Consider the following 12,950-nt stretch of genomic DNA (forward strand, 5'->3'; position numbering starts at 1 on the left):
ATGAAGAATCTGTCATGACCAATGTTGAGATGTTACTTTTGTCTTTATCTCTTGCCTTTTCTTCTAAATCTACACACACCTCCAACAATAATGCCAATCTGATGATTTCAAGTTGGTTGAAGTCAAATTGAAGGAGCAAGACCATCGGGCACTCAACATGTGTGACAGTTGGTATATTTTCTGTTTTGGTACAGATTGCCACTACTCGGCGCCTCACCGTGCACTTTAACCCGCCCTCCAGCTGTGTCCTGGAGATCAGCATGAGAGGGGTCAAGATTGCTGTGAAAAGTGATGACTCCAAGGATCCCAGCAAGGTAGGTTTTGACTCCATGGGTGGCTCTGCTTTCAACAGTGTTCTGATGTCCCTTGAAAACCCACCCATCCATGTTCTCATTGCCTCATTCAAGGCTGTTAAACCCCTGTTATCTATTTTTGGTTCCATTGCAGAATTGAGATACAAGCAGTAACACAAAGAGTGTTATCTTTCCTGATTTTCTGTGGTATAGTGGAATAATGCAGACACATAAGAGGAAATTGTACTTTCTTTCGCTTCACAGTCAAATGCTGCATTTTCTCAGTTCTAAAAAAATAGCTGAATGTGTTTGTTAGACACGGAAGTGAAACTGGAGGGTCATGATATTGTCTGAAGAACCCATAAACAACTGTGAGTAGGGAATTGCGAACACATGATCAATGCCTTGTGCAGAAAAGCCTATTGCATCTTCTAGTTGCAATCAGAACTACCCTCTGGTGAGCCACCAAAAGAGAATACACAAACAAGATAGTGATTTGCTGGCCGCTGGGACTGCTTGGCATTTCCTGCAGGAGTCCACTAAATAGCAGGGCTGAACAGCATTCATGCTCTGGAGTCCAGATATAAAATGACATGTCCATAGCTTGTAGGTACATTGATGCAGTGGAAGGTCTGGAAAGCTTTGCGAAAGCTTGGTGCTACTATTTTAAGCAGTGTTCTGAGGATCTGTGCAGTAAAGCCCCTTTGATTAGCCCTTCTGCATAAGTAGCTCACATGAAGCTTTCAAGAGGAAGGAGCAAAGCCATACAAGAAGTGCATTCTGTCAGTAATGGAATTGCCTTGCCAGGGTTAATCAAGGGCAGTGGGCCTGGGAGGAGAAAGTCTGAGTTGTAGGGAGGGGTGCGCGCGCGCACGCACACACACACACACACACACACACTATTTAGGCTATATTTAACAAATGTCATTGGTTTCAATTTGTTTTGCTGAACAAAATGTTTGTTTTATTTATTTGTTTTTCTTAGGACATGTGTGCAAAAAAATCCCACTATTATACACTCCTTTGCACACTGCTAAACTAAAATCTGCTCAGTTCAACTTCATGAAGTCTTGCGCTCAATTTTGAAAATTGTCCTCAACCCACTGGCAAAACCTTGGGGACCATTGTAGATAGCAATGATTGAGGACTTTAATTCATTCAAATGTACACTGGAAATACCAAAATAGGTGGGGATATATATATATATATATATGAATGAACTCAACAAGCTTCAGGAGTCTTTATGAGATAAAATTGTAGCAGGCGCTGTAACTGAAGAGAGGTTTAGGGTTATGATTTTGGGTAAATGACTCAATGTTTGGCCCTTACTTGCACAAGGAAAGGGATGTCCACTAGTCCTGTAGCAGAGTCATAGGCCATTTCTACTCCTGCCTTTTTCCCCAGGATCATCCCTGTGCGTGCAAATGACACACAAGGAATCCTGGGAGCAGGCAGGGATGATCCCTCCATTTTCCTGGGATCATCCTTAGGTGTAGAAAGGGCCCTAGTCTTGTAGAATTCATAGCCATTGGCTTGTGCCATCAGTGAGGGTGCTTAAGGGACAGTGGGATGTTTACAGGTAAAGAGAAGAAACATGCTCCCATTAGAAGCAGTTTATACAGTACGATGGACTACAATTAATTAATGTAGAAAGCAAGGCTGGCATCTTTATGTAGGTGGTTCAGGAACCATCACTTGACTGATACTGCTGCAGCTTTCCTGTTATCCTAAACCTAAAATCCCCTCTTTTATATTCTCATATAGGAGCTTTTGGAAGGGGATAAGAGCTCATGAATGGTAACTTCCCTAAATACAAACAAAAAAAGCTTTTGTAACTTTTAGAAGTTCTTCAATGGCCTTTCACTTCCCCACAAACAGAGCATTGGGTTCCTCTTAATTTGTGACTTCGATCTCCCAAGGGTGATGAACGGAAAGGCTTTTTCGTTGTCCTTTCCTACAGTAAATGACTCTTGTTCCTCAACCATCCCAAGTGTTGCACAAGTCTAACAGCTTGTTGTCTCTATTCTGCAGGGGAATAAATGTAGCCACTTTTTCCAGTTGAAGAACATTTCATTTTGTGGATATCACCCAAAGAACAACAAGTAAGTCCCAGCAGGTGGTCAGAAGGCTGCCACAGAAGGCCTTTTGGGTAGGTCCCCCCCCCCCCCCGCCCAAGCTGTAGAGCTCTCTTCCATGGGAGGTTCATTGGGCCTCCTCTCTTTTTAGCTCCTATCACTAGATGAAGACAGTTTTGTCCAGCTGCATATTTTATGGTGACCCTGATATTTATGGTGATTTTATGGTGACCCTGATTATTTGCTATGCTGTTTTTGGTTTTTAATTGTTGATTCTTTTTATGTTTTGGATGTTGATAGCCACTTTGAATGCTGCTTTGGTAAGTGAGGAGGCAGGATATAAATTATTCAAATAAATAAATTAATCTGGATCCAATTCAATGATTTTATATAAGTCTATGGTGCAGCCACAGGTGGAATATTTTATATAGTCCTAGTTACCCCATCTGAAAAAGTACATAATTGAACTAGAAGGGTTACAGGAAATAGTCATCCAAAAATGATCAAGGGGTTGGAGCAGTTTCCCAATGAGGAAAAGCTAATGCATTTAAGATCATTTTAATGTAGAAAAAGGTTTGTTTAATTTGTATCTCATTTTTCCTCCAAATAGTTCTCAAGATGGCTATCATCAATAATACAATACAATACAGTACAATTTATTTATTTATTTAAAACATTTATATCCCGCCCTATATCAATAAGATCTCAGGGTGGCGTACAGATAAAAGCAATATAACCAAATACAAAAGAACAGCAGTACAGCAGAAAGTAAAAACATAAAACATGAAAAAAATATTGAACAAAACAGTAGATCAAGAGAATTTTTTTTTAATCCTGCTGTATAAATGCTAGAACTCATGGTCACCAATGAAATACTGTCACAGGCAAAAGAAGTACTTGTTAACACAACACATAATCTTTACCCTAAAATGTGATAATTTATAGCTTCTAAAATAGGATTAAAGAAGTTCCTGGAGGACAGGTTTCTCAATGCCTATTTAGTATGATAGCTAAATATGATCATACTAAAGACCTTTTTATTTTCCCAGTATTTTAGCATTTTAGCATCTTAGTCTCTTACCTCTGCTGTTTTAAATCTGTATTTTAAATCCGTAAAATCTCTGCATTGCTGCTCAGTTTATTCTGGTTAAACTTTAATATTGTGGTGTAAGTTTCCCTATTATAACTTTTAAGTTATAATAAGTTTCCCTATTATAACTTTATAAAAGTATAAAAGTATTTTATACTTTTAAGCTGTACCTTATGGTTTTAATTGTGAACCGCCCAGAGAGCTTCAGCTATTGGGCAGTATAGCTTTCTAGAGCAGATGATGATGATAATGATGATGATCAACATCATTATCCCATTCTTCCTCCAAAAGGCTCAGAGTGACATACATGGTTCCTTCCCTTTGATCCTCATAATAATATTGTGAGGTAGAATAGGCTGAGAGATGGTGACTTGACTAACTCACAGTCATCCCATAAGCTTTATAGCTAAGCAGGGGTTTGGTCCTGGGTCTCTCCGATCCTATTCCCATTGGCTTACTGCACTGGACTATTAGATGGGCTTTTGTTCCAGTCCAGGTGTGTTCATCTTAATTTCTTATGTTTCTATTTAATCTTTCAGTTAGTGTATTGGTTGCAGCCATTTGTTATATTTTCCAACAGCTCCCACAAGTATTGCTTCCAACAGTACTTTGTGTGCTGCTTGGAATACAGCTGTGCAAAATGATACAGGCTTCTATTGTTTAGTTTTTGTGATATCACTGTTGGTAAGTGATTCACCCTACATGCCTGCAACCATTTTGAACTTACTTAAAATCGCTTTGGTTATTGATTGACAACAACAGTTGTTTATTTAGGATAACAAGGAGCATAGTGCTTTACAGAGTAATATATGCATAAAAAGTCAGTTCACTGCTCTGAGGAGCCTACGAATGACATTTCAGCACAGAGAAGGAGGCTAGGGGGAGGAAAAATGGGCCATGGAGCCTGTGCCGGGATCCCACAGGCCCAGCTCAAGCATTGTTTCCTTTTTCAGGTATTTTGGGTTCATCACTAAGCACCCAGCTGACCACAGATTTGCGTGCCACGTCTTTGTTTCGGAGGAATCAACCAAGCCACTTGCAGAGTCTGTAGGGTGAGTTGCAGGCTACATCCTGAAGAAAGATCCCAAGCTAACTGGATTTAAGGGAGGGGGTACTGGCAGTATTGGAATATGTCTAAGTAGGGATGTATGGATTTTGTAAAACCTTTTCCATCTGCATCTCATGGATTGTCAGGTGTCTTTCATTCTGTCGCTCACACATTGACAGAACTAAGTTTTTCCAATTTCCCGAATTTGTGCAAATTCACATTTCTGCAAATTTGCACTTACAAAAAGGTGCAAATCCCCCCCTCAAATGTGCATTTTCATTCTTTAGCCTATAGGGTAAATCTTGACTTTTTATTTTATGTATCTTTCTATGACAAAATGAACGTAAAATTCCAGAAAGTAGAAAACGGTCCTCAAGTCCACAGAATCCATGCAACTCAGGAAACAGTGATCCTCTGCAGAATCCGCAGGTTGGATTCATAGACATCTGAATTCATTTGATTCCACTGCGGATTTCTCATTGGAATAAGTGGTCGGGGATCAGCCACTTTTCACTACCAAGATGGTATGAGGCTCTCATTTTGCCTTTGATTGACAAGGAACCAGGCTGTTGTGGGACAGATACAACAGGGAGAAGGCTGCCAGGGAGATGAAAGGTTTTGTTTGCATCCTATCTTCATTTCCCAGAGTTAGTGATTTCACAGAAATGACATATCTTTTCTTGAGCAGGTTTGAAATCGTGACTTGGGGTGTTCCTAGACGAGGCCTTAGCGCGCCTTGAGACTCGGTTTCCCTTCTGTGCGTCCAGATGACGCACAGGGGAATCCGGGCCCAGGCCACACTGAGGCCTCCTCTAACGCGCCATAAGCAAAGTCGCTTATGGCACGCCTTTTTCGCAACCCTGGCCTCAGGCCGGAGCTGCGAAACGTCTAGGAAGGTCCGTGGCTTTTTGCGGCTACTCGCTTACTCGCGAGTAGCCGCGAAAAGCCACTGACCTGGCACAGCGCTCATACGAGCGCTGTGCCCATCAGCCCGGGGGGGGGAAAGAGAGGGGCAGGGGGAAGGATGGCAAGGGGGGAGGGCAAGGGGGGAGGGCGGGTGAGAGAGAGAGCACCGGGCGGCGGCGCCTAAGCAAGCAGGCGAGCGGCGCTGCCAGGGCAAGGCCGGGGACAGGGAGGGGGGGCTTCGTTTTTTTTAAAAAAACGGACTTACCTGGTCCGGAGTCTTCGGGCCGCACGTGGCCCCTTTAAACTAAAAAAAAAATGGCGGACGCTGCAGGGATCCCGAAGTCCCTGCGTGTCCTGCGTCTGGAAGCCGAGGCGGCGCGCGCTAATGTCAGCGCGCCATCGCCCTGCCTCCCTGCCGGCTTATCCCGGCAGGTCTAGCAAAGCCCTTAGACTGACATAGAAAAGCATTGGAATTTTTGACACTGAATTTTTTTAGAAATATTTTAACTGTTGCTTGTGAAGAATCCAAACAGTCTTTCAGGCCAGCCCCAGTACGGAGTGGGGGGACGTTTAGGACAGAGGATATTTTTTGTGTGAGGACCTCTTTGTACATTATAAATCAGCCCATACTTGTGCATTTGTTAGCTCACCCAAATTGTTTTGTTTGCCTAAGTGGTATAACGTTTGAAGAAGTTACTTGTACGAGGCCACAGCAGCCACTTCTGTGAAAAGTGCACCTTTCAAATGCCACTTGATCACAACAGTGGTTGCTGCAGGCTTGTGTAACATCCTCTTCTGTTACACTGCATTGATCCTTGATCACCTGCATGAGCTACTAAGCATTCAGGTTGTGGCTAATAGGAGACTGTTTGTTCAGGTTATTTCATTTCAGGTCTTTACAATTTGAACCTGTGGCACTGTGAATGCCATTCCTAAAGGGTGCAGAAAGGAGAACAGCTAAGGCCTATAACCCCCTTTCTAAGACCTATGGCAATAAAACTCTACATTAGGAGGTATTGGACCTCTTTCAGCTCAAAGGGGTTCAATACCTCCTAATGTGACCATATTCAATTTTGGAGATGCTCTTGGGGACCGCATTCCAGTGTGGGGGTGTCAAAGGCAAAAGAGGCAGAGCCCAAAACAACAACAACAACGAAAAATACCGGCATATTTTAGCTTAAAACTCTTATTGCCAGAAACTAAGTTTTAGAAGAGGCCTTTTAACCTTTTAGAATGTGAAAAAACCCACCTGCAGAAATGCCAGGAAACCATGAAATGATCACTGGTTGGGAGGGAGGGGGTGGAGCTTGGGGAACCCCAAAGGGCCAGATTTGGCCTCCAGGCCTGAGGTTCTGCACCACCTCATTTAAATGAAGGAACTGTGGCAAGTGGGGTTCAAGGAAGAGTGGGGTGCGTGCGTATTGTTCATGGATACCTGAGGCTCTTGTCTGCAATGTGACCCTAGTCCAATTCCATTCTGATACACCCTGTCCCCCCTTTTTTTTTTGCAGGAGGGCCTTCCATCAGTTCTACAAGGAATGTGTGGAATATACGTGCCCCACAGAGGATATCTACCTAGAGTAGGGGAATGCCCAGCTCCCCCTCCTCCTGTACAGACAAGGGCCATCTCCCCCCCACCCCCCATCGTGCATGGACAAGCTGCTTCAAGACTGAAGGAGGAGTGGGCAGTGGAGGCAATGGTTTCCCTCCGTGCACAGAGCCCCACCTCGTTCAGTGCTCCTCCTTTCCGTTTGTTGGGCTGTGGGGGGTTGGGAGGGGTGGGGTGGGGTGGGGTGGGTGGACGAAAAGGGGGTTATTATTTAACGAAAAAATATATGCTCTTTTGGTTTAATTTGAAGAAAAGCACCACCAGTTGAAGCAGGTGCTTCCGCCACAGGCCTAGCAGGAGCATGGAAGGCATGGGGCCCTGGACCTGGGACAGGCAGGCCTTGCTATGTGCTTGGGCAGGCAGGTGGGCAGGCAGGCTCGGTGCTAGGAGCAGAGGGACAGCTCCAGCAGTTTTGGGGGGACAGCTGTGTGCTGGGAACTGCTCTAGTCCCATCTGCCATATTGAACCCTTGGCATTGGGGGTTTAATTGGAAAGGAGTGCTGAACATCCGCCATGAAAGACTTAAGAGCTAATAAGTATGGGAAGATAACAAAAGGGGTGCCCCCAATCCCTGGCTGGGAAGGGGGCGGGGAGCTAGGTCATACAACAAGAAAGATGGCAATGAATGCTGCCCCCACGTGTCCCAGGGACAAGATATACTCTGGCATCCAACTATCTTGTCCTGTGTGCCTGCAAAGGATCCAGGAGTCGCTGTAGCAATGCCAGTGCCTGTCCCCTTCTCTCTTACTTTGAAGGAGAGGAAGGTTTCAAGCGCAGAGATAGGGAGGGTCCATGCCCTGTAATCTTCTGATGGAAAGAGCTCCCCCATTCTGGCCCTTGCTCTGTCCTCCCCTTTGCCATCACTCTCCAACTGCAGGTTCCAAGCTCACAGAGGACATCTGGATCCTGCACGAAACAGAGAGCCAGTGGGCCAAGTTCATCCGCGTTAGGGGCCTGAGAGGAGCTCCAGCCATAAGCACAACATTGAATCAGGAAGGGCTCGGTCCCATTGAGGAGTGAAGCTAGGAGAAAAGTGTGAATGACAAGGGGCTAATAAGAGCTGCAGAAAGGTGTGCCTTTGCCCTCCCTCCCTCTCACCCCCACCCCCAGGCAGGGGGCTCTGTGCTTCTGCTGGATCTGCTCCGATGACAACAATGATTAAACATTGATGTTTCAAAGAGCCTGTGTTGCTTTGGTTTTGTTGCCCGAGTTTGCTGGGTGGCCTCTCAGCAGTTGCTCTTTGGGCCCCTTAGTGGGAATTGCAAGAGTCACTGTAGACTTTTCTAAAAGTCTTTCTCACTTGCCATAGAGGCCTGTTCCTGCCACTTGATTTGCAGCTTAACAGGTTCTGGACTCGCCTCCCCCATTTTGTAGTACATTCCCATTAACAAGCTGTTAAATGCCCTCATTTTTCATAACTGTAGGGGTAAATATGGCATTGTCTTATGAAAGTGTGGGAAGGTCCCATTGCATCTAATTGAGTGGAATGGGGGGCTCAGAGAAACTCCTGTCTCTTTCTTCCCTGAAATTGAATAGGGTGGGATCATGTATTCTTCTATTCCAGCACTCTCCAGATGTGTTAGACTGCAAATCCCATCATCCCCAGCCATCACGCCCAATTGCCCTGCTAGCTGGGGATGATGGAGTTTGTAGCACAGCATTGTAGCCCAAATTTCCACTGATGTCTGCCATAAGATTTGGGACAAGAGTGACTACTGTAAGCCAGGTTGTGCATCTGTCTATTTTTTTCCTTAGGTATGATGAGGAAGGTGTGTGTGATTTGTGTCTTCTGACTATGTTGGAGAGTTGTTGCTAAAGCTCACCCCCAAAGTCCTGGCACTCTGCAGCCACCAGAAATGCACTCCAGAAATGTGTCACATTCCGCTAAAAGGTTTTGAGATGTCAGAATCCCAGAAGCCTCAATCAGCTTTGCTACAAAGCCTCTCTCTAATCTACTAACCTCTTCTGTTGCCAAACATAGATTGTGGCAGAGCTGTACTTGCCAGCTAAGGAGCCATGCTTAGAGGGTTTTTGGTCTGCATTTCTACCAAAGGTTGGGGAGAAGGATTGCCCCTTAAAGAGAGGAGATGGTTAACTTTAGAGCAGTGTGTATTCTGCATTGATGTTTAAAACAACAACTATTAACTCTGCACCAAGAAAACTCAAGTAATGCAATCAATTTTGCAAAATATGTGCATTTATTTACATTGTACAATTCTGCACACAGTAAATGGCTTTCCATAGAATTTGGAACCTTAGTGTGAGGTGGGAGCAAGTAAGAGAATCCTGGGCAAGAGGGAAAGAACACTTGGATCACACCCAAAAGGGTCACGACAGGGGTGAGGCAGAGAAGGTAGCCATGGTGGCAGAGAGCTGTGAAGAGCACCAGCATTTGCCGCACAATCCCAGCCACTCATCAAATGGTTCCAATTTTTGCTCGGTGCTTGTGAGAGTTAAATGACATCAAAGCAGAGCCATGATGTTCAGGTTGCCCAATTCAGGGCCAAGGACTGTGTTCATAGAACACAGAGCTGTGGGGATGACTCCTGGCATGTGGACATGAGAACAGTGGATCTTGGTCATTTCCTACATTGCTGTTTGGGGTTTCTGCCTGCAACTTATTTAAAAAGAAAAGGTCATTCATATTGCCACTTTCCAAAGGAATGTCAAAAGAGGTCATCATAATAATACTCCTCAAAGTCTGGCTCATCTCGCTTGCTCTTGTGTGCTCTGCGCAGTTTTTCTGATTCCTTACGCAACGTCCGTGTCCGGAATTTGGGATGCTTTGGTTTAATACCATAATCTGTGAAAACAAGAGCTGGTAAGAGAAGTGGGTAGAAATGGCAGGACAGGAAGGCAGCATCACAGAAGATGTGCGTCTCTCAAAGAATAAAAATGGAAACTATGGCACAAACACCCCTGGGAGGTTTATACATATGTTCAGAGGGTATGTATAAATGTAATGTATGCACTAGCCTATATTCTCTGTAAAGTGATATATACCATATCCTAGAATCACTGTCTCTAAGGTCCAAATGACTTCCTTAAGGACACCAATTTGAACTGACGGGATCCCAAGGTGTTTACACTCTCTCTGCCCCTCGTTCATCAACAGTCACTACGCATTTGCTAGTGAGTTTTGGACCACTACTTGTCTTAGATATCTAAGCTAAACAGTAGTGTATTATCTTGAAGCCAACCAAGAGTATTTCGTTATCCAAGAGCTTCCCCCGCCCCCCGCTCTAGCTTTCAGCTTACTCCAGCTCTATACTAACTCAAATCAGAGGCTGAAATTGAGAGGAGGGATGTTTCTCTCTTGATAAGTGGGCTCTCAAAAAGAAGCCTAGATGGTGCAGCTACTATTGAAAGTAAAATCATTCTATGTCCTGCTTAGGGTGACCATATGGAAAGGAGGACAGGGCATGCAGCACCTGGTGAAACTCCCTCTCCATTGCAACAGCTAAAGCTCTTGATTAGATTCAAAAGAGGACAGGGCTCCTGCAGCTTTAACTGTTGTGATGAAGAGGGAATTTCACCAGGTGCTGCATGCAAACAAATGACACCTGCTAAATTCCCTTTTCTATACAACTGTTAAAGATACAGGAGCCCTGACCTCCTTTCCACATGGTCACCCTAGTCCTGCTGCAGTGGGACTTTGTTGTGGGCTACCATGACTCTGCTGGATAACTTGGAAGAGAGTTTAACAGCCAGTTGCCTTGATATTGACAAGCCCTACGCCAAGGGAATGGGAATGAATACGCACCATCCACCAAGCCGAAGTGGTGCTGCTGGAACTCCAAGGGGGCCGTGAATTCCTCTGGGACAGATGGACTGTTCTTGCTGTAGAAGAGCACAAGATCAGGAATCACTGTGTTTGCTGCCTGAGGCCCTGGTTTTCATATTGACTTTGGATATATAGGAAGAACGCCCCATATATAACAAATCTTCCTTTGAAAGAAAACAGGGCACTAGCCCAAATGTGCATTTAAAAAGATACAGGTGATCCCTGAAGATTGGGGGCTGTGGGGTGGCAGAGAGAGTTTACAGATCCAATGACCCATACTCTTCACCACCTTCATTCCTAGATACATTTATGAGCATGAGTCAGTTCTAAAGAATCCACTATGCATGGTCTTTATACAGGACAGTTGCCTGCCACTGTTACCTTTGAGAACTCGGCATTGGCACTATTCTCTCTGTCAGGAGAAGCAAGAGAAGCAGGACTCCCATCCAGCCAACAAAGCCAAGACCAACCCAGTGGCTCTTCTTACTCTTACAGTCATTTGTGGAATGTAACAGCAATTCTTCAAGCCTACAGTGCCGTCACAAAGGTAAAGAACACAGGCAAAGCTGAATTCTGGGTAATACGCCTGGCCAACAGCGGCCAGTCTAAGAAGGAAAGGCAGGGCGCTGACTCAAATCTTTGAGCAAAAGCATCAATTTTTACATAAAGTTGGCTATTTTCACAGCTCTGTAGCTGAGCCCCATTTTAGAGAAACAAGATTCATCTCACATGCTATAGTCATTGCCTTCTTGAGTCAATTAACTCCTTGATCTTTACAGCTCATCATGTGGACACAGGTGTATGTAGATTCTTATTTCCTCCCAGTGTGGTGTAGTGGCTAAGGTGTTGGACTGGGAGTCGGGAGATCCAGGTTCTAGTCCCCACTCAGCCATGGAAACCCACTGGGTGACTTTTGGCCAGTCACAGACTCTCAGCCCAACCCACCTCACAGGGTTGTTGCTGTGAGGATAACATGAAGGGGAGGAGGATTATGTATGCTGCCTTGGGTTCCTTGGAGGAAAAAAGGATTTAAATGTAATAAAATAAATGAATGAAGCCACATCCTCTTTTGAAAGTCTGCAGTGATTGCCACCTTTTTTTTTCTTTTTTTTTTTAAAGAAGTTTATGTGCCTTTAAGAGCACATGAGACTGGTATGGCCAGAAGTTCCACCAGCATCACAACATTTTCAGGCTAGCAGTCTCCTCCAAGAAAGCAGGACTCCACTTCCTTCTGATCCTTGGGGTCCTTCACTTGGGCCATATCTACACCAAGCAGAATATGATGGTTTGAAAACGGTATATGGCGGGTGTCCTAGGACCCAACAGTTGTCATTGCTGTTATAAACTATTTTAAAGCAGTAGCACAGATCCTGCCCTACTCGCACTGAGATGTCCAAGTGTGACAGGTAGTACAATGTTGCCTGGAGATGGCATAAACACTGCTCCCAAAAAGGTGTCTCAGCTCACCTGGACAAATCTTCATTAGATGCAGGCTAGAACACCATCTCCACTTCCTAGCAGTTTTTCTCCCTATCAGCTACTCTTTCTTAGCAGAACTGAAATGCTCCGTTATGTACCAGGAAGGTTGTTGGCCTGGAAGAAAGTCATGGTGGTGCCTTGTGGTTCGGTATCCTTAGAATTAGGACCCACTTTGAATTACCTAAATGTATATGGGTGAGAATAACGCATTTTCTTCTATGCAGTCTGCTCCCTTTTGTTTCCCTGTTCATTTAGGGTTGAGGGTTATTCTTTTACAGCATTAGGGCTTGGGTTGATGCTTCAGGAGTCTACTGTAGGGTGTATAGTGGCTTACTTTTAGATTACTGAAATCTTCTAAACTCTACACGGGTCTGTCCTTTAAAAGTGTTAGAAAACTACAGCTAGTGCTGGCTGGGGATAATGGGAGTTGCAGTCCAACATATCTGCTGAGCACCAGGTAGGATTATCATCACATTCACAGATCTCTCTGCTCTAAGTAGAGACGTCTGAGTAATCTGTAATGGATTCAAAGGTGTTCGGATTTCTATGACTCCAACAAAGATTCCACAGCTGACCAGTTTTTTCCAAGTTGTGCAGATTTGCAGGCCTTTTTTTTTTTTTACTTTGCGGGGGATTTGGGCAAATTTGCACTTGTCCAAGTGCATG

At 44.5% G+C, this 12,950-nt stretch overlaps 2 protein-coding genes across 3 annotated transcripts in view; one reads left to right on the forward strand and one right to left on the reverse strand.

Annotated features, from left to right (window-relative positions):
• Positions 1–7,149, forward strand: part of MAPK8IP1 (mitogen-activated protein kinase 8 interacting protein 1) — a 60,887-nt gene extending 53,738 nt beyond the window's left edge. For both annotated transcript variants that reach the window (XM_063118827.1, XM_063118828.1), the window contains exons 9-12: positions 195–314; positions 2,325–2,395; positions 4,412–4,510; positions 6,924–7,149. In XM_063118827.1, coding sequence (XP_062974897.1) covers positions 195–314; positions 2,325–2,395; positions 4,412–4,510; positions 6,924–6,996 — 363 coding nt within the window. In that variant the 3' untranslated portion in view covers positions 6,997–7,149. The remainder of the gene's footprint in view (positions 1–194; positions 315–2,324; positions 2,396–4,411; positions 4,511–6,923) is intronic.
• Positions 7,150–9,624: 2,475 nt separating this feature from the next.
• On the reverse strand, positions 9,625–11,281 carry FREY1 (Frey regulator of sperm-oocyte fusion 1). The gene is made up of 3 exons (XM_063117464.1): positions 11,187–11,281; positions 10,785–10,861; positions 9,625–9,824 (listed from the first exon to the last, which is right to left on the reverse strand). Exons 1-3 carry the CDS (start codon positions 11,249–11,251, stop codon positions 9,688–9,690), a joined length of 279 nt encoding a protein of 92 aa, XP_062973534.1. The 5' UTR covers positions 11,252–11,281; the 3' UTR covers positions 9,625–9,687.
• Positions 11,282–12,950: the final 1,669 nt, after the last annotated feature.

Source organism: Elgaria multicarinata, chromosome 2 (genome assembly GCF_023053635.1).
Source record: "Elgaria multicarinata webbii isolate HBS135686 ecotype San Diego chromosome 2, rElgMul1.1.pri, whole genome shotgun sequence".
NCBI lineage: Eukaryota > Metazoa > Chordata > Lepidosauria > Squamata > Anguidae > Elgaria > Elgaria multicarinata.